We start from the raw sequence: 20,938 nt of genomic DNA on the forward strand, positions 1-20,938 counted from the left end.
AAATTAAGAAGATCATTATAAACCATTACATTTCTAGTCATTCCTGCAGATTTTTCATCCAAAGTTCCCATTATATCAACTCAAGTTCAAGATCAACTTAATAATAACTACATTAAAAATTATAAGGCACTACAAAGCAGATCCTATGCAATAAAAGTGGATGTAAAGATCGACATTTAAGCTAACTGTAGAACTGACTCTCTAGATACTGACCAGGATCCTTTATTACCTAAGAACTAAGAGGAGGAAATGACATGCAATAAACAATTTTACCGATGAAAATTCACAGTACGCATTTTTCATTGATCATTTTTAAGTTCTTCAGTGGTAAGGCAAACTTACCTGTGGTAAGGCAAGAAGATAAGCAAGAGCCAAGGTCATGTCATTTGGCAAGGCTTCACTTGCCAGTTGCAAGAGAACTGAATGCAGAAAAAGAAACATTATTTTACTGAGGTTGCATATGATAGTCATTAAGTGCCATGGTTTCAGCCCTATAAGATTTCAACAAATAGTTTGTGGCGGAGACCTTTTATGAAAGTCTGTTCAGCATCATCTAAACACAGATCACATGGAACCGTGTTAAATAGTAACCTTGCCTTCATTCAGAAAAAGCATACTGTTGGTTATTTACACATGAGGAAATTCTGTCAGGGCAGCTGCAAAGGCTAAGTGCAAAGACATGAGAGAGGCTGGTTTCCTAGAGCTGGGTCTTTCGGTTTTAAAGATGCAGACCATGCTACAAAATTGTGTATCAACGTTAGCTAATACGGAGGGTGATAATATGAGTACTAAATATCAGAGCAATAAAATAGCATCAAGAGTGCAAATTTAGGGTAAATCTTTTGATTACTACAATGACGATAATATGATTTTGTTCCTTCCAAAACACCCCTCTTCATGATGCTCCACAAAAAGAAAATCAGTCTTTTGTTTTGCTTATATATCTTAAAATATCCCAGCCATTAAAAACTTTTCTTTTTCACATAATTTTTTACACAAACCACAACTTGCCAATGTCATAGCTTTAACGTAAGAGCATGCATTGCCAATATGGTCTGTGTTTGTACACAGTTTGTTTCAATAAGGATGTATCCTATTCATTTAGGATCTCAGTAGCAAATACTAGGTAGTCATATGTAATCACAATATGAATTCTTTATTTTTAAAAAACACACTCTCATGATCGGCACTAATGCCGATCAGGGTGGGAGGGTGAGGAGGAACCTACAAATGGCTCAAGTGTCGGAGGCTGACCTAGAACTCAAAATTTCCTGTGGGTGATTCACAAAGAAAATCTGCTGTGTCTTCCCCACTGTATATCTACAAAGGGAACATCAGTTCTCCAAATATTCATTTCCTACATGTTATCCAAACCTTATGAACCAAATGGACCACCAGTCAGCCTCAGCCCCTGCAAGGAATCATACAGCTTTAGAGATATTTTGTAATCAAAAGCTATTTATTTCAAGGTCTACTTCCAAATTTATTCCTTTACTCAGTATCAACAAGAACCTTCTTTGAACCAGACACTGCCTTATGAATTAGAATCTTTTCAAGAATAAAAAGACTCTAAAGAAATAATTCAAAATACTATTCAAAGGGCCCAAACCAAATTTTGTACAACCTATTATAATATCAAAGAAAACACAGCTGGGCATGGGGGTTCATGCCTGTAATCCCAACACTTTAGGAGACCAAGGTGGGAAGATCGGTTGAGTCCAGGAGTTTGAAAACAGCCTGGACAACACAGTGAGACCCCATCTCTACAAAAAATTTAAAAAAATAGCTGGGCAATGGTGGGATATGCCTATAGTCCCAGCTACTCAGGAGGCTGAGGTGGGAGGATCACTTGAGCCCAGGAGGTTGATGCTGCAGCGAGCTATGATTATGCCACTGCACTGCCTGGATGACAGAACAAGACCCTGTCTAAAAAAGAAAGAAAGAAGAAGAAGGAGAAGGAGAAGAGAGAAGAGAGAAAAGAAGAAAGAAGAAGAAAAAGAAAGAGGAGGAGGGGGGAGGGGTGGGAGGCAGGAGGAGTAAGAGGAGAAGGAGGAAAAAGAAGAAGAAGAAAAAAGAGGAGGGGGGAGGAAGAGGAGGAAGAAGAGGAGGAGGAGGAGGAGGAGGAGGAGGAGGAGGAAAATTAGTGAATACACCCCAGAAGACTAACAAATGAAGAATGAAGGTGTCAAGCTATAAATTTTTGATACCAGAAAGAGAAAGCATGCAGAAACTGCTGAAAATTCTAAACTAATTGAGAAGGATTTACTTAGATCCTAGAAATAACATACTATACAAATACACAATACACACACACACACACACATACACACACACACGGCTGCCTACTTGACTTATCACTACCTTATATATTCTATTATTTGATAGCTGCCTAACAGTCCTTCAGGATCCTTATTTTGAGAGAAAAATAATTCTATTTTATAAAGTAATAATTCTTCTCTGTTAATTTTATTTCTTATAGTCATTTAAAAGGTGGACTTCAATTGCAACCTCACCTAGTTTTTTTCCCACTCCATTTTAATTTTCTTCAGATACTCCCTTCTTTAGATACAAAAGAGGCCAATTTTCAAACAAGCATATCTGAACCCACTCATCAAGCTTAGCACTGTCTCTTCAAAGGAGCCCTCAGGAGCCCTTATTTCAGGTGTGTGGTGGTTTCTCCAGGTTGGAGACCTTCTTTCTTGGAGTTGTAGTTGGAACCAATCTCAGGCCCATCTAGGAAATGAAGTCTTATTACAGTCTTCCAGTCACATCTAACTTTTTATCATAACATCAACTCAATCTTTCCCTTCATTTAATATCCATTTGCTCATTTCCAAAACACAAAGCACCCTCAAGGGATAAAAATATGTGACCACTGAAGATATTCCAAATAATATGCTACAGGCTCGAGGAAAATCCCAAAACAAAAACAACCCAACAAAAAACAGCAATGATGATATCGTTGCAATAAATGCATAGTCCCCAGGAAATGTCTTTGAAGGAGAGAATTTTCATTTAGATAGGTAAGTTCCAGTAGGTTTATTTTTGAAATAGTTATATCATAGACCAAACTCACAAAATGGTCACTAACATTTTTTGAACATATATAATTGAATATAAGGCTTACAGCAGGCAAAAAGGAAAATACACAGTTAATTTTCATGAGCTCAAAGTAACGACAAAAATCACACTCATAAAGTTGTCTAAAGGGTCATCAATGTTAGTTTTACTAAGTGGTGAAAATCATCACGCTAAAATACAGATGTTTGTTCCAAGTGAATAATATGGACATAGACTTTACTTCATAAATACAACTATTTATGAATCATGTTGTTGTTGTTGTTGTTGTTTTTGTCTTTTTTGCACTGCTTTGACATGGTGGGGGCCTTGTTAATCCTGGAGAGACTTCCCCTCCCAGGTCTAGCTAATCCCTAGAGAGTAAAATAACTTGCCTGTGAGCACACATCTGACATTGCAAACAAACCAATCACAGCCCATACTTTGAACCACCTCCCCTATCTTGGCTTTTCTACTCCAAGAGGCAATAATCCTCTGTTTTAATCACTCCACAGCAAGGTAACTAAACAATCAGAGACCACCCCTACATCCCAGAGCCCACCCAAATTATCCATACAATTCAATCTTCAATTTGCCCAAGCTTGCCTACCCTGCCTCGCCTATTACTTCCCATGAAACCCAGGCCCTCACCCACGCTTTCACCTGGCTCCTTCTGCCTCTAAACCACCAGGATGCCTCCCCACCTGGGTGTGTCCTGCCTTCCATTTTTAGGGATCTGTGAATATAAACTTCTTCCTTCGTGACAATCGTTTCCATGTCTGTGTGTCTGACCAATACCCAAATAAAACCAAAATCCCAGGCATGTTTTAGAACAACAACTACAACAAAATCTATAAATATATAATGAATCTCTTGCCTACAAAATCAAACCGAATGATACAACAGGAAGGAAACCACTGTCAGAACCAGAAAGTCCTGGGATCAAAGCTTAGGTCAACTGATTGACTACATAATATTGAGTTCCAGAATTCAGAATGTTTTGGACTTTAGGAGGTTGTGCTATATACATATCATGTATTACATGACACCCTAAGTATGGTGTGGGAACACCCAATAATCAAAGACATTAATATCTCTTCTGCAAAACATTTGAATACTTATATTAAGTGAGATAAGCAGACTATAAAGTAGCCTCATGTCAGTTTAGTTCAGGTTTTGATGCCAAACAAATTATAAAAATCTTTCTGGTTTTCAGAGTATTTTGCATTTGGGGTCTGAAGCATATTTGCTTCCAATGTAAATGAGGATTAAATGAAGTAAAGTATGCAAAGTGCAGAGCATCACTCTAGCACACAGAAAATACCCAGTAGGTTCCCTCCATCCTTCTATAAATCACAGGCTTGAGTAAACAAATTCTTTTCTTCAGTTATAACATGTTTTCATTTCCCCCTAAAAATGATTGATAAAAGGTTCTTCCAATAACAACCACAGTGTAACAGAGAGTTATTTCCATTTTATATAAATCATAATTATTAATGAATTAACGATTGCATTTAAGCATAAAGACTAATTTCATCAAGAAGCAAGACTAGACTTATATAGTCACACCTGATGAGCTGATACACATCTGTTATCTTATTTCCTGTGGCTTAGCGCTTCTCAATGAGCACTCAGCAATCGTTTGAATTAGTTCCCCCTCACAACCTCTCTATGGAAGAAGTTAGATGTTTTCCTCAACTTACAAGAGAGGATTTAGAGTCACAGTAACTTTTTTCTTTGCCTAGTGCCAACACACAAACAAATCACCACAGTGTTAGAAAAGAATTCTCCCCTTGATAACTCTCCACTCTGACAACCTCCACAGTCCCCTTTCTTTTCACTGCTAACCTTACCAATGAGTGGTCTGCCCCACTGCACCCATTACCTTGACACTCACTTTTTCCTCAAGTACCTCCATCCCTGGTCCCTTTGGAGATCCTAATACGATCTCCAAAGGTCACCAAACCCAAGGTCTTTTCTCTCTTAAATCTCACTGAAGCACTAGGCACTCCCAGATAGGCCTGCCTTTGGCTTCAAAGACACTGAGTTCTCTTGTACCTGTTCCTCAGATGATCCTCCTCTATGTGTGTCACCAGATCTTCATCCTTGATTGTTCAATGTGAGTAATCAGTTAGGTCAGTTCAACACTGTCTCTTAATCCCACCTTACATCCCCAACTAGAGAATTCCACTACATTCTTTTTTTTTCTTTCCTTTTTAAAAAGATGGGGTCTCAGTCTATTGCCCAGGCTGCAGTGGAATGGGACAATCTTGGCTCACTAAAGCCTCAAAATCTGGGCTCAAGTGAACCTCCTGCCTCAGCCTCCCATGTAGCTAGAACGACAGATATGTGCCACCACACCAGACTATTTCTTTAAAATTTTTTTGTAGAGACAAAAAAAATGTTCATGTTGCCGAAGCTGGTCTTCAACTGATGGCCTCAAGTGATCCTCCTGCCTCAAATTCTCAAAATGCTGGGATTACGGGCATGAGCTACCATGCCCAGTCTCAATTCTATTCTTAAATTCAACTGGTACCCTGGTCTATTTTCCCACTATTCAGGTTTGAACCATCTCACAAGACTGGCCTTATCAACTCCTTGTTGGACACTGCCACTCAAATGCTACCTCAAATTAATAATTCTTTACCTAATATCTTTCATATTTCTAAAATAATACCTTATTTTCCCAATAAACTCAACTTAACACCACAGAGTTATCTTGGACTTCATCCTCTCCTCTGCTGCCAGCACTTGGTTCCTCATCAAATCCAACTGAATAATTTCGAAAGAACTCTTTCACACATACTTTCTATTTTCACCGCCACAAACTCTAGGCTTTAATTGTTGAAAAATTAGACCCTTTCAACAGCCCCCCAATGCTGTTCTACCTGATGCCATCAGTCTTTCTCCTTCCAGCACTTTCTTAAAATAGCAGTTTCATATTAATTTTACTCAAGCACTGAGTAATTTGTGTCATTCTCTAGCTTAGAGAAAGAATCTTCCTTAGTTTCCCATTCCCTAAAAAACGAAAGTTAACATTTCCTATTGAGTATTTAAAGTCTCCATAAATATGGGCCAACCTTAATTTGTGGTTTTAATTTGCCATTAAACCCACCCTGTATGTCAACCAAACCAGTCTGTTATCCAAACTCTCTGCCTGTGCTCATGCCATTGCTTTGTATAACAAAAATAATATAATTAATCTAAAACACAAATACCTATAATTTAAAAAATATATGCTCTGAGTGAGTCAAACATGAAATAGGTGTTTTACATCACTTAGCTCTAAGTGTCTCAAAAATCCTGCAAGGAGATAGTGTTATCTTGTTTTTACACAGGCTTGGAAGCTTATGTATGTCTGCCAAACTCAGAAAGGCAGTTCATCTGTAAAGACAGGAAACAGAAGATCCAAAGTAAGATCAATATCTTTCTCGATCCGTACCTATCCGGCTATTGACAACGTTACGCTATGACAAACAATTAACATATGCCATTTTAAGAACGTGAATGAAGATATTCTTAGGATAAATTCCTAGAAGTAGAGCTACTGGGTCGAACAATACACACAACTGCAATTTTCATTGCTACTGCCATGTGGTTTTTAAATTCTCACTTTGAGCATCTCCTCATTTCAGCATCTCCTCCAGAAATGCTGCTGAGCTTGTACAGCTCACTCACCCGAACATCCATGAGGTCTAACTCCCTCGGGACTTCTTCACATCTATTTCAACCACCACAGCCAGCTGCAGAATAAGCAAAATTCTCTCGACCAGTTAAAGATTTCATTCATGAGTTGACTCCTCAGAATTAATCCTAAGCAAAAGGCTCTCTGGCTTTCTATTACCCTTTCTGGGAAACTATGACTCAGACTTTAACCACACGTCACCTGGTGAACTCCAGTGAAATCCACAATAGTAATTCTATTTAAATTCTTCAGTGATTGGGTTATATTATCCAGACAGCCCTCCTACAGATTAAAACTGTAAACTCAAGTATTAAAAGGCCAGGCCTGGTGGCTCATTCCTGGTGGCTCATTCCTGTAATCCCAGCACTTTGGGAGGCCCAGGCGGGTGGATCACTTGAAGCCAGGAGTTCGAGACCATCCTGGCCAAGCCAAGATGGTAAAACTCCATCACTATTAAAAATACAAAAAAAAAAAAAAAAAAAACTATCTGGACATGATGGCATGCACCTGTAGTTCCAGCTACTTGGGAGGCTGAGGCATGAGAATTGCTTGAACCTGGGAGGCAGAGACTGCAGTGTGCCAAGATTACACCACTGCACTCCAGCCTGGGCAACAACGAGAAACTCCAACACAAAACAAACCACCACCACCAACAACAACAACAAACAAGTATTAAAAGTCACTGGATAGGTACCTAAAGCAAAGAGAAACTGGAGGATGGCTGCCATTTGAAAGAATGAATGGTGAGTTTCCCATCTTTACAGCTTCAATCCTGAGGGCAAGCTACTGCCCGTGACATGTTGGGCAGGCAAAACTCAGATAGAAAACCTGCAGTCTTGAAAAACTACAGCCCAGAAAATCCACAACAGCTGAAAGTAAGAGATTCTGGTGGTGCCTTATAAAACTAAATAAACCCATATTTGACAAAGCAATTCTACCATTAAAATTTACCTAAGAGGGCCGGGCGCGGTGGCTCAAGCCTGTAATCCCAGCACTTTGGGAGGCCAAGACGGGTGGATCATGAGGTCAGGAGATCGAGACCATCCTGGCTAACACGGTGAAACCCAGTCTCTACTAAAAAATACAAAAAAACTATCCGGGCGAGGTGGCGGGCGCCTATAGTCCCAGCTACTCGGTAGGCTGAGGCACGAGAATGGCCTGAATCCGGGAGGCGGAGCTTGCAGTGAGCCGAGATCGCGCCACTGCACTCCAGCCTGGGCGACAGAGCAAGACTCCGTCTCAAAAAAAAAAAAAAAAGTTTACATCTTACACTGGTGCAGTTCATGGTGCCCCAAAACAATTACAAGAGTAACATCAAAGATCACTAATCACAAATCACTGTAACAGATACAATAATCATGAAAAACTTTGAAATACTGTCACAATTATCAAAATGTGACACAGACATGAAATGAGCATACAGTGTTGAAAAAATGGTTCTGATAGACTTACTTGACATAGCGTTGCCATCAACTTTCAATTTTTAAAAAAGCACTGTATCTGCGAAGTGCAATACAGCACAGAACAATAAAATAAGGTATGCTCACACTTAACAGACTAAATAATAAAAATATCATATAAACCAATGTTTGCGAATGTTCTGGTTATTACTTCAGTCCATTATTATGCCAAATAACAGGTCCGCATCCAACCTAGTATTTTCTTAAGGGCTCAGATTCTATCTGTACAAACTACCTTGATAACCAATCATATTTAATCCATGGGCCAACTGATGTAAGACAATAAAAAGAAAAGAAAAGCAAGAAGTAATAAAGAATAATTAAACAGGGAAAGAGAAACACGACTATACTTTTCATATATACTCAATTTCAATTGTAAGATGTGCCATAAATTTAATAATAGCTTTTCGGAGAAGAAAAGAAACATAAATATATCCATAACTGTGATACATGCCCTGATAACAGAAGGACAGATAGAAAAACATGCATCTCAGAATCGAAGAAATATGGTAAACGTAGTAAAAACCTCTAGTGTTCAAGGGACCTACACAGTGGATAGGGAAGTGGTATTTGCCTCTCTTCGCCCCAGCAGCATGTGAATAGTGATAGAAAAAAACATCTAAAAATAAACTATAGTATCAGCTTTTGGGGGGATTTAGCAGTTCTGTTCCCTGTATGCATTTTTCCGAATTTTACTTTACATAGTAAAGTGCTCAGTTAACAGACAGCACTGCCCAGGCTTATTGGCAGTAAGAGGTGGCCAGTAATACAATAAAAAGTACTAATAAGTAATAAAATAATAAGTGCAAGTTGTGGATAGGACTTTCAAGAAAACTTTTTCCGTCACCCTTTTCCTCCTCACTGATATCTGAAATATAGACAAGATAGCTGAAGTTCCAGCAGCCTTTGAATTATGAGATATTCTCTAAGGATGGCAGAGCAGAGAGCGGGGGAACTGAAAAGACACAGTCAAAGAAACTATCCTAGAACCTTAAAAAGAAGGAGGCTAAAGGGAAAAAAGGTATAAATTGTAAGCTGTCTTTGGTAAACTTGCATGCATTTAATTCTTTTCAAAAATTTCCACATGGAAAGATATTCCACCAAGCAGAAAATTCTGAAGATCAAATATGATCTACATTCTATTAAGCATAAAATCAGGAAATAAATTTTATTGAGCATTTTTTCCATTCACTATGAGAATCACTTTACATAACTAGCCAGTTAAAGATGGGAATGATATTCATCCGTTTAAATCCTCAATATAAGTACAAATCCTGAAAACAGTAGGTTCTCAATAAATGTTTTAAACAAAATTAATAAATGGACAAATGAATGAATAATGGTGTCAAGTTATGCAATTCAAACTGAAAAATGTCTTTTCCAAACTCTTGTTCATTCGTACATTCTTGGTTAACAATGTACACCTAGAGTTACACACTGTCAAGGAACTAGAACCTTCTCTCTTACCTTCAGTTGTTGGAAATACTTCTTCTCCTTTATTTTTAGCCTCTGCCAGTTTTCCAGTTCTCAGCAATACTTCCGCAAAACTTTCCACTGGAACAAGCTGATAAGTGTCATAGGTTCCTTCAGACTAGACAAAAGAAGCAGTTTCACTATGTAATAGGGTGCCTTTTGTCCTACAAATATATGCTCAGAAAACACAAGTATAGGATGTTATGCTTTCTGGTGACCTGAATAATAACTGCTCAGAAACTAAAGCATATTTTTATGAAACATTTTTAAACAGATTTTAATCTCATAATGTGTCATAATATATACCAAAAACACATGTAAAAACCAATGATTAACATGAGTAAGAACCAAGATAAAAAGCCCATTTTCAGGAAAATTTTAGTTTTTGTTTCTACTGTCTACAACAGCATGACAGTTGTATCTATGTTCTTAGACACACTGTCCTTACCTCAGTGACAAAAGGATTTGAGATGACAGATTCATAAAAAGCATGACACCCTTGTTTCTCTAGATCTTCATTGGCTGTAGTTCCGATTTGATATGCACCACCACATTTTTGACCCTAAAAAGAAAACAGTAAAGAACAATGGATAAAAAGAAAGAGAAGGCAAGGAGGAAGAAGAAGTAAAAGCAAGGAAAGAAGGGAGAGAGGGAGGAAGAAAAGGCTGATTTCAGGAGAAACTGATCAATGCCTCCTGCGCTTCCCATGACCTAAAAAGAGAGCCAGAGTCACAGACACCCAGCAGAGAATAAAGGATAACTACTACATGCTAAGAGCAGCACATCAACCCCACCCTGCAGTGCCTTTTTCTTTTCCCGGTCACTTTGACATCAATGAATTAGAAACACTGAAGCAGTCAATGTTGTTCACATGGTGAGTTTTCTACACTACAGTCAGAATAACCACTCGAAAACATCATCTTGTCCGTGTTGCTGCTCTGCTTAAAAATCCTTTAGTAGCTCTGAACGAGGCAAACAACCAACAGCCTAACAACTAAACTACGTGGAATATCATTTGAGGTTTTTAAATGTTAACTAACATTAAAGGCTAACTTTCCACCTCAACCAAACTGCCCGCTTTATGCATCCTATCCGCTTCTATGTCTTTCTCCCACTGTGAGGGTCCTGCCATGCCAACTGCCTGGTGAGATCCTAACTTTCCTTCCAGGCCCAGTTCAGGCCTTACCTGCTGAATCCTTGCCAGATGGATGCAAGATGATATGACTGTGTCCCTTTCATGATCCCCATCTCCTTCACAACTACCACCCACACACGGCTTTAAGACTTGTTACCAGCACTGCAGATTAGCAAGAACTGTAGTATGCCTAGATTATAGATAACTGTCTTTATGTTTTGCTCTCTCCAAATAGATTGCAAAGCTCCTTACTGGGAAAGGCAAGTAAAAGGAATTCACCCATTCCTCCAAGGTTTACTGTGGTTACTTTATGCCAAGCATAGTCTAGGTAAACGATGAAGCTGCCACTGCAAATGATAAAAATTACAGCTGAGATTTAATAGCGTCTCAGTAAACGGCATCTTCACTTATCCAACTGTAGGGACCACCGTCCTTAGGTCTCCTCTTTCTTCCACATCCAGACCACCAGCAGGTCTAAAAAATACATCCACAAACCAACCTCTTCTCACTGCCTTTGTCACTACCCTGGTTCAAACTACCCACTTCTCTCATCGGGAGGGCTGATTCCACTGCCTCTTTTCTTCTCTTTCTACAGCACTTAAATGAGCATAGTAAAAGTAAAGCTGGATCATACAACAGCATTGCCGAAATTCTCCAAAAGCTTTCCATCTTACTTAAAACAAAATCTATAGTTGTTATCACAGTCTACATGTGGCTTTCAATGATGGGCCTCCCCACCACCTTCTGATCTCATCTCCTACCATTCTCCCCGTTGTTCACTCAGCTCAGACCACACTGGCCCCTTTTATGTTCTATGCAGATGTCAAGTGTGCTGCCCCAGTACGGGGGAGCTAGGGTTTGTATTTGTTCTCCTTGGTTCAATCATATTTCTGCTCAAAGTGACTCCTTTTCTGAAAATCCTAACTTCTCCATCTCAATCAGAACTTCACTCCTCAGGATCTACCTACCTTGCTTATGTAATCTTTGTCATGCTTGTTATCACCTGCCATTACATTATTATACAAATATGTATTTTCTGTGTCTCCCTCGCTGACATATAAGTTCCACAGGAGAAGGGAATTAGACTGAAGTGTTTCTCCACCATATTCCCAGTAATAAGGACAGTATTTGACAGGAAAATAATGCCTAATAAGTATTTGCTGAATGAATGAATGAGATGCACAAGGAGTGTTTGAGGCAAACTGCTAATAGTTGTATGTTTTTCCTCTTTGTTTTCCAGTGTGAGATTAAAGGACTGCAGTATGAGAATGCAGAGCAAACTCAGTTGCTCAACTCCCTGCCCTGACTTTGACTTCCAGAATGGAAACAGGAATCTGTTCAACTGTTTTCTTTCCTGAGAGCCCCCAATCTGCCTCCTAGCACTCTTCCTCAACTACCAGCCTATAGAAATATAGCAAAAGCAAGTAAGCATTGATAAAATTTTTCTTTTCATCTCGCTAAATTCTGATATATAAACCAAGCCTTACCTAAATCTCTATTAGTGTCCTTTGCAAGTACTGATATTACATTCTATAAAACAGATTACTCATTCCCTATCTGATGAGAGGCCTACATTTCTTAAGAGATTGTTTGAACAATCTAGACAAGATAAAGATGTAACAGTGAAAACAACTGAAACATTGCTAATGAATTTATATAAACCATGCAATTGATTTTAAGAAGAAAGATGCATTGCTTACCTGAAGGGGTCGAAGGTAAGTTAAAGACTTCTTCCACCATTGCCCATCACTGACAGCCTGCAGCACTGCCTTAGTGGTGGTCGTGGTGTTGGAAAGGACTTTCATGGTGGTAGCAGTGGTCCAGCGTAACAGGTCAGCTGAATTGCTACCTGGAACACCTACTTCATCCTAGCAAGGGCAAAAATGCATTCTCATAAGAACAGGAAAGAGAGTGATAATGTGACTGCTTAAAATGATCAGATATTAAACATCAAGACAGATAAATTTAAAAATCCATTAATCTTGGCTTGTTACAAAATAAATGTTAAAAGAGTACTATCAACATATTGTTCCTCTGTCAATCATTTGCCAAAAAATAAAAATAAAATTGGGAGAAGAGAAAAACAGCATAGTGCATTAGTTAAATAATCCCTCAAAAATATTTATAAAGCAAATAATTGGTATTTTATTTTTTACCAATCTAATATCCCAACCATGAGATACTCATATTTGTTTCCTTGACAATACATTTAAAGTATTTATTATTTAGGTTAATTAAGAAATAAATTATTCATCTGAATAATGCTACTGTGACCCAGAAAGAAGTAGAATATTCAGACAATCAACCTTTAACTATTAAAAGGCGTGTTTTCAGTCCAAACAAGTAGGTAATTAATAGTGTTTGACGGGTTTATTATGTGGTACCTCCTGCCAATCCTGAAGCAATCAGCTGAAATTCTCACTCTCCATTTACTAATCTGAGAGATTCCACAGGGAGAAAATGTCAATTCATTAATTACAGTCTTTGAAACCGAAAGGATGAAGACCATATCTGCATTTAGTCAAAGAAAAATATTATTTGTTCTATAACTTCTTAGTTTAGTGTCTATCCACTTCCACTTATGTTTTTTTCTTAAGAATCTCAGTGAAACAGAAGAAAAACTTAAGGCTTAGTTTATCAATACCAATAGCTTGTTGTGACTTATAGAAGGATAATGTAATAGCTTGGTTTGGCTACTTAAGTCTACATCATGTTATTCATTAAGACACAATTTAAGTAATAATAAAGTAATAAATCATGTAATCAATAATTACCAGGGCATCATCACATAACAAATACTTAGAACGCACTCTTTTAGATCAACTTGACAGTTGCCATATATGGTAAGTAGAATTATGGGCCCCCAGTGACGGCCATATCCTTATGCCTAGAAGCTGTGACCATGTAACACGGCATGGCAAAGAAAATGGCAGGTGTGATTAACGGCACAGACCTCGAAGTAAGGAGATTATCCTGAATTCTCTGAGTAGGACCAAGCTAATCACAAGCGCCCTTAAAGCAGAGGATATTTCTCAATGAGGATCAGGGAGAATGAGTGTCAGAGATAAGCCGTGGAGGAAGAGGCAGGAGAGATTTGAAGCAGTAGGGAACTCAACCCACAGTTGTTGGCTTTGAAGAGGAAGAAAAGGGAACCACAGGCCAAGGAATGTAGGCAGCCTGTAGACACTGAGAACAGCCCTCAGGCGACATCCAGTAAGATAATGCAGACCTCAGTCCTACAACCATGAGGAATTAAACCTACCAACACCATGAAAGAACACAGAAACAAGATCTTCTCCAGAGCCTCTGGAAAAGAACACAGCCCTGTTGGCACCTTGATTTTGGCCTTGTGTGGCTCTAAGAAGAGATTCAACCAAGTCTGTCAAATTTCTGTCCTACAGAAACTGTAAAATAATCAGTTGCATTGTTTAAAAGCTGCAAAGTTTGTGGTAATATAAGACAGCAGCAACAGAAAACAAATATATTACATTAGGACACAAATAAATGCATTTATTCTTCCTTCTAAAGGGAAACGTATGTAAGCTATATTAACCAATGCTTACAATTTACCCAGCTGGCTATTGTTTAAGGTTCCCCGTAAGTATTGTAAACTGGTTTGGTCATGCAAAAAAAAGAAAAGAAAATTGTTTCCTGTTGGTTTCTTGGGCATTAAAAAGTGCAAAAACCATCAACTCAATGCAGTATTATATACTATAATTTAATTATAAAAACAGCAACATATAAAAATGAATGATATGTAAATAAAGAAAAAAAACAGACAAAAAGCCTGTATACTATCAGGGCAACAATACAAAAAATAATTGAGGTTTGAGTGCCAAAAAAATACAGTATCTCCTCCTGGGTTCCAGATTGTGGCCGATACTACAGTTTAGTTCACTCGACTCCACTCAGACCCCCTTACAGATTGTCTTACTGTTGCTAGAAGTTGAGAAGCCAAAAACTGTATTTCCTCGATTCCCTTATAGCTGGTGTTCCACACATGAACTCGTTTTCTCTCTCAGTTTATATATCTCATACTAGGCAATGGGGTGACAAAAATGAGTAAGACACAGGCTCTGCCCTCAAGGAGCTCAGAAAATAGGAAAGAAAGCAGAGATATAGAGAAATAATTACAGAATAATAACAAGTTTTATACGAGAGGTATTAACACAGAGAGAGTACTATGAGAACACGAAGAGAGATCATTACATCCTCTGCCTGGAGGCGCGATCACAGAAGGCTTCGCAGAGAAGGTAATCTTTCAGAGGGAAAAAATTGACGGTTTCTAGAGAAGAACTGGTGAAAATGATTTCAGGAAGAAAATGCAACTTAAGAGGGTGCAACTTCTGAAACATGGCAAAATAGAGGAACCTTAAGTGACTCAGCAAAGACACAGAACACAGCATGAAAAAAGAAATAGCAGGAGGTGAGGATGAAAGAAGGTAGAGTTAAGCCCTGCAAGAGACCTATAAACCCTGCAAGAGAACTATAAACCACACCCAAGAACCTCCATTGTCAACTAGAGGGATCGGAAAGCCACTGGAAGGCTTTAAAAAAAGGGAGTAACATAATCAGATTTGTGTTTCAGTAATATTCTTCCAGGATCAAGAATCCAGTTAGGAGACTGGTGCCTCAATCCCAGTTTAACATAATTAGGGACTGAATTGAGGTAGTGACACTGGGAACAGAATGAAGTTATCATAAGGTATTTTCCAATTAAATGTATATATTATGTTTAAATGTTTTTGTCCTAATTCCTATAAATGTAAAAAGGGCCTGAGGTAAGTCAGATAAGTAGAGAAATTCCATCCAATCAGCTAACAAAGGAAGTTCAAGATGGAACTTACTGGAGATCTGGGAGAAAGAAAAAACAATGGAAGGAAAGTCAGTAACAGGAAAACTATAATTGTTTGTGAAGCATGGTCAGATATAGTGGAGGTAAAAAAAAAACGAGCAGTGCAAGTTGTTGAGGAATACAGAGGACCAGGTTCATACAGAGAAGAAACAAAGACCTAGATACATTATTTACCAGCAGTTAAGTCCAGCATCTTGTTTATAATATTTAAGAATCATAATGGCTACCATTTATTAAACACCTACTATGTGTCCAGGACTGAGCTAAGTGTTTCATACAAGCATCCCTACATTTTACAATAACACTATGAAAGTGTTAAAAATTATAATGCTACTTGACAGAAAAGTAAACTGAGGACCAAGTAAGTTAAATATGCTGCCTACAGACAACTGGCCTACAGGTGTCTCCTCCTCTCTTCTCCTTAACCCAATTTGGCATCAAAGCGTACAGTTCACTTGTTCTTTATAGGATTTTGACATGCTGGCAATATTACATGCACATTTATATTTGTATTTATTTAAGCTCATTTGTTTTTCTGCATTATAAAACTAATACAAGTTCACTAAAGATAGTTTGCAAATTCAAAAAAAGTATGCAAAAGAAAAAGAATACTATTTATTCACAGTCCCACGATGCAAAGACAATTAAGGCCAGCATATATTCTCCCTTCCTGTGTTTAATCCATGGTATCCTTTTTTAACAACTTTTCATTGATGTATAAGCCATATCAAATGATTGTATGGTTTAACAAAATTTAACAAGCTCATGTAACAAGCCCTTAGGCAGAGAAACATACCACCACCAGAATCCTAGAAGCTCCTCTCGAGCTCACTGGCAGCCACTAACCCTGCTAAAACAAACACTACCCTGATTTGCAGCAGCATAAATTAATTTTGTCTATTTTTATACTTTATATGAATGAAATTGTGTACTCTTTTGTTCTGATTTCTTTCATTCAACACACATTCATTCAGATTTTGAGAGTAAAGATTGTTCAACTCCACGCCTGTAATCCCCATACTTAGGGAGGCCAAGGTGGGAGGATGAGTTGAGGCCAGGAGTTTGAGACCAGCCTGGGTAACACAACGGGACCTCATCTCTATAAAAAGTAAAATAAAAAAAAAATGTTCAACTCATTACTATGTCATATCATGTTGTAACAAACATGCCAGAACTTACTTATTTTTTCTTCTATTAATGAGCATTTGAGTAGTCCCCAGATCGAAGATAATACCAATAGTGCTGCCCTGACATGCTGGTAATTCTATTTTGGTGAACATACGCTTTTCTGGTATATACTTAGCAGTGGAATTGCTAAGGCATAGAATATGCATTTGTCCAGATTTACTAAATAGTGCAAATATTTTCTGAAGTGGTTATTACACTAGCCAGCAATTATGAGAGTTCTGGTTGCTCCACATCCATACCAACAAATGGTATTTCATGTCTTTCTCATTTGAGCAACTCTGGTAATTCTGTAATGCTATCTCTTTGTGGTTTTAATTTGCACCTCGCCAGAGACTAATGAAGTTGAATACCTTTCTGTATATGTTGGGCCATTTGAATACATTCTTTTGTCAAGTGTCTGTTGGAGTCTTTTGCCATTCTTCTAATGGTTATTCATCTGTTTTATTCACTTATGGAAGATGTTTATATATTCTGGATACATATTCCTTATTAAATACATGAATTGTAAATATTTGCTATTACTCTGTATATTACATTTTCATTCTCTTAATAGTGTCTTGTGATTAACAGATGTTAATCTGCTAATTGGACTAATCTTAAATTAGTCCAATTCGTCAGTTTTTAATTATGATTAGTACTTTTTGTATCATATTTAAGAAATCTCCAGTCTGGCAACAAAGTAAGACTCCCATCTTTATAAAATAAAAAATAAAAAATTACTCAGGCATTGTGGCACGTGCCCCTAGTCCTAGGTATGTGGGAGGCTGAGGTAGTAGGATTGCTTGAGCCCTGGAGGTTAAGGCTGCAGTGAGCTATGATCGCGCCACTGCCTTCCAGCCTGGATGACAGGGATCCTCATTTCCAAAAAAAAAAAAAAAACGGAAATGGAAATCTTTGCCTGTTCCAAGATCAAAAAGATGTTCTAAGTTTTCCTTGACATGTAATATTTTTGCTGTAAGTAAAATCTTAAGACAGTATTACACTTTTACCCACTCAAATATTATATGCATACTATTAATGCACTTGCCATAATATATTGATATTTATTTTTTTGTTGTTCTTTCCAACTAGACAGTGAGCTATTCAAGATCAGGGACACAATTTACTCATTGCTATAGCCTCAGAGTATGAGAAAAATCTCTATTGCTTGGATATATATACAGGTGTAAGAAGTCTGGTTTTACTGTGCTGTTTAAACGTTTGAAGATAAATTTTCAAAGGACTCATTTGTGGTCAGGCGCAGTGGCTCATGCCTGTAATACCAACACTTCGGGAGGCAGAGGTAGGCAGATCACGAGGTCAGGAGTTCGAGACCAGCCTGCTCAACATGTGAAATCCCGTCTCTACTAAAAATACAAAATTAGCTGGGCATGTTGGCACACACCTCTAATCCCAGCTACTCGGGAGGCTGAGGCAGGAGACATGTTTGGACCCGGGAGGCAGAGGCTGCAGTGAGGTCAGGACATACCAATGCACTCCAGCCTGGGCGACAGAACAAGACTCCATATGGGGGGAAAAAAAAAGTCTCATATGTTGTATTCAGAGTGGGTAAATGTTATTCAAAAAAGATTTCATGTCACATTTTCAATTCTTGTTCATCTTTAGAATCCTCTAAATTGAGAGGATGTATTGAATGATTTGAAAGTCATCAACAAATCCAAGTATAGAACTGAAAATATAAACATGACAAGAATTATGGCACTTAAGCAGAATACAACTTCCTTTAGAGGTAAATGAAACCAATTGAAAAATATCAATAAGAAATGCAGGCTAAGCCAGCACAGTGGCTCATACCTGTAATCCTACCAGTTTGGGAGACTGAGGCAGGAGGATCACTTCAGGCCAAGAGTTCGAGACTGGCCTGGGCAATATGGCAAGATCTCATCTCTACAAAAAAATTAAAAATTTCATTTAATTGTTTAAATGTTATATTTAATATTTTAAAAATTAAATAATTCTTTTGTGGTGGCATGTGCCTATGGTCTTAGCTACTCCAGAGGCTGATGAGGGAGGACTGCTTAAGCACAGGAGTTTGAAGCTGCAGTTAGCTATAATAGTGCAGTCCAGCCTGGGAGACTCAGGGGGAAAGAGCGGGAAGCAGGTGAGGGATAAAAGACCACAAATTGGGTTCAGTATACACTGCTCGGGAGATGGGTGCACCAAAATCTCACAAATCACCACTAACGAACTTACTCATGTAGCCAAATACCACCTGTTCCCCAAACACCTACGGAAATAAAAAGTTAAAAACAAAAATAAAAAAAAGGGCCGGGCGCGGTGGCTCAAGCCTGTAATTCCAGCACTTTGGGAGGCTGAGACGGGCGGATCACGAGGTCAGGAGATCGAGACAATCCTGGCTAACACGGTGAAACCCCGTCTCTACTAAAAAATACAAAAAACTAGCTGGGCGTGGTGGCGGGCGCCTGTAGTTCCAACTACTCGGGAGGCTGAGGCAGGAGAATGGCGTGAACCCGGGAGGCGGAGCTTGCAGTGAGCTGAGATCCGGCCACTGCACTCCAGCCTGGGCGGCAGAGCGAGACTCCGTCTCAAAAAGAAAAAAAAAGAAAAGAAAAATGCAGGCCACAAAACAATTATTCTATTTCATAAAAAGGACCTAAACTATGCTTCCTATCTAGCTCAAGATAGGAAACTTAAAATGTATGAAAGTTAAAAGTTTGTTTCAGAAGATAAATGAAATTCACATGCTCAGAAATGTATGTGATAAAAGGATTTCCTCTAAGAGCTTCTCCTAATGAGAATCACAAAAGAGAAAGTAAAATGAAAGGCTCATTTGGACCACAGAAGTGGTATTTAATTTGGGGGCAGTCTACCAAGATCATAGTTTAACCAGAAACATTAATGAAGAAAATAGATTTCTTTTAACTTCATATAATGGAGAAAGAAAAATGAGGTTAGGCAAAACTTACCCCTGAAATGATTACTACTGCCACTTTTTATATTCATAGTGGCACACTGCTAATTAATTTAGAGTGTATAACAGCAGAAATAGATTAAACCTCAAAACCAAGTCATCAGTTCCCAGCATAAAAGTTAACATGAAATCTCATTAATGTCAAGTGTGTTATACAGCTCAAAGCTTAGCTTATTAAGCACTAATAATATTTTTCAAATCCTATAACAACAGACACCATCACCAAACAAGTTCACAAGAACACGGATAGTTCCATGTGTCGACTGTGACTCACAGAAAAAATTGTTGGCCAATTACTATGACAAATAATCTATTTGGGAGTAGCTTTCTCCCATATCTGGCAATAAGGGTTAATTTCTGAGAAATCTATTGGCCTACTGCAAACTGAACTGGTGGCAGTTTAGGTTGAGCTCAACCACTACCACTCTCCTCCAAAGTACTTCCCTGCACCTAACACTTACTTATAGCAAATTTCATCTGAACTCAAAATACTAAGCATGCAATCCTTATTACCGGTGATACTACTTTTAGAAATACCTGTCAGAACAAGCAACAGAAAAACACTCTATGGAGTACATCACTCTCAAGTCTGACTCTGCTTCATCTCATCTGCCAATTAGCAGGCAAAGTTACAGCTTAGCTGCTCTCATGTTTAGGGGCCATGGACTCCTATACATGTCTGATGGAAGCTGAACCCTTTACCCAGAAAACGGAACAAATGTGCACGTGCACTCACATGAATACAAAGTCACAAACACACACACACACACACACACACACACACACACATCAAATTAGGCATACTGGCCAGGTGCAGGGGCTCACGCCTGTAATCCCAGCACTTTGGGAGGCTGAAGCAAGAGGGTCGCTTGAGGCCAGGAGTTCGAGACCAGCCTGGGCAAAATATTGAGACCCCGTATCTAAAATAAATAAAATAAAAATTAGCCAAGGATAGTGGCATGTGCCTGTAGTCCTAGCTACTTCGTGGGCTGAGGCAGAAGGATCACTCAAGCCCAGGAGTTCAAGGATGCAGTGAGTTGTAACTGCACTACACTGCACTCCAGCCTTGGTGACACAGCCAAAGCCTGTGGTCTAAATTTTTTTTAAAAAATTAATATTAGGCATACTACTTCAGGGGTTTTAGAGGCCAAAC

The 20,938-nt window shown here is 38.5% G+C and overlaps 1 protein-coding gene across 3 annotated transcripts in view; it reads right to left on the bottom strand.

Annotated features, from left to right (window-relative positions):
- NBAS (NBAS subunit of NRZ tethering complex) overlaps positions 1-20,938 on the bottom strand; it is a 405,988-nt gene that overhangs the window by 134,902 nt on the left and 250,148 nt on the right. For all 3 annotated transcript variants that reach the window (XM_021924592.2, XM_003908295.5, XM_017947297.3), the window contains 4 exons: positions 12,511-12,678; positions 10,124-10,237; positions 9,670-9,793; positions 343-419 (listed from right to left, as the gene is read on the bottom strand). In XM_021924592.2, the coding sequence (XP_021780284.2) occupies positions 343-419; positions 9,670-9,793; positions 10,124-10,237; positions 12,511-12,678 (483 nt within the window). The remainder of the gene's footprint in view (positions 1-342; positions 420-9,669; positions 9,794-10,123; positions 10,238-12,510; positions 12,679-20,938) is intronic.

This window comes from Papio anubis, chromosome 14 (assembly GCF_008728515.1).
Source record: "Papio anubis isolate 15944 chromosome 14, Panubis1.0, whole genome shotgun sequence".
Classification (NCBI taxonomy): domain Eukaryota; kingdom Metazoa; phylum Chordata; class Mammalia; order Primates; family Cercopithecidae; genus Papio; species Papio anubis.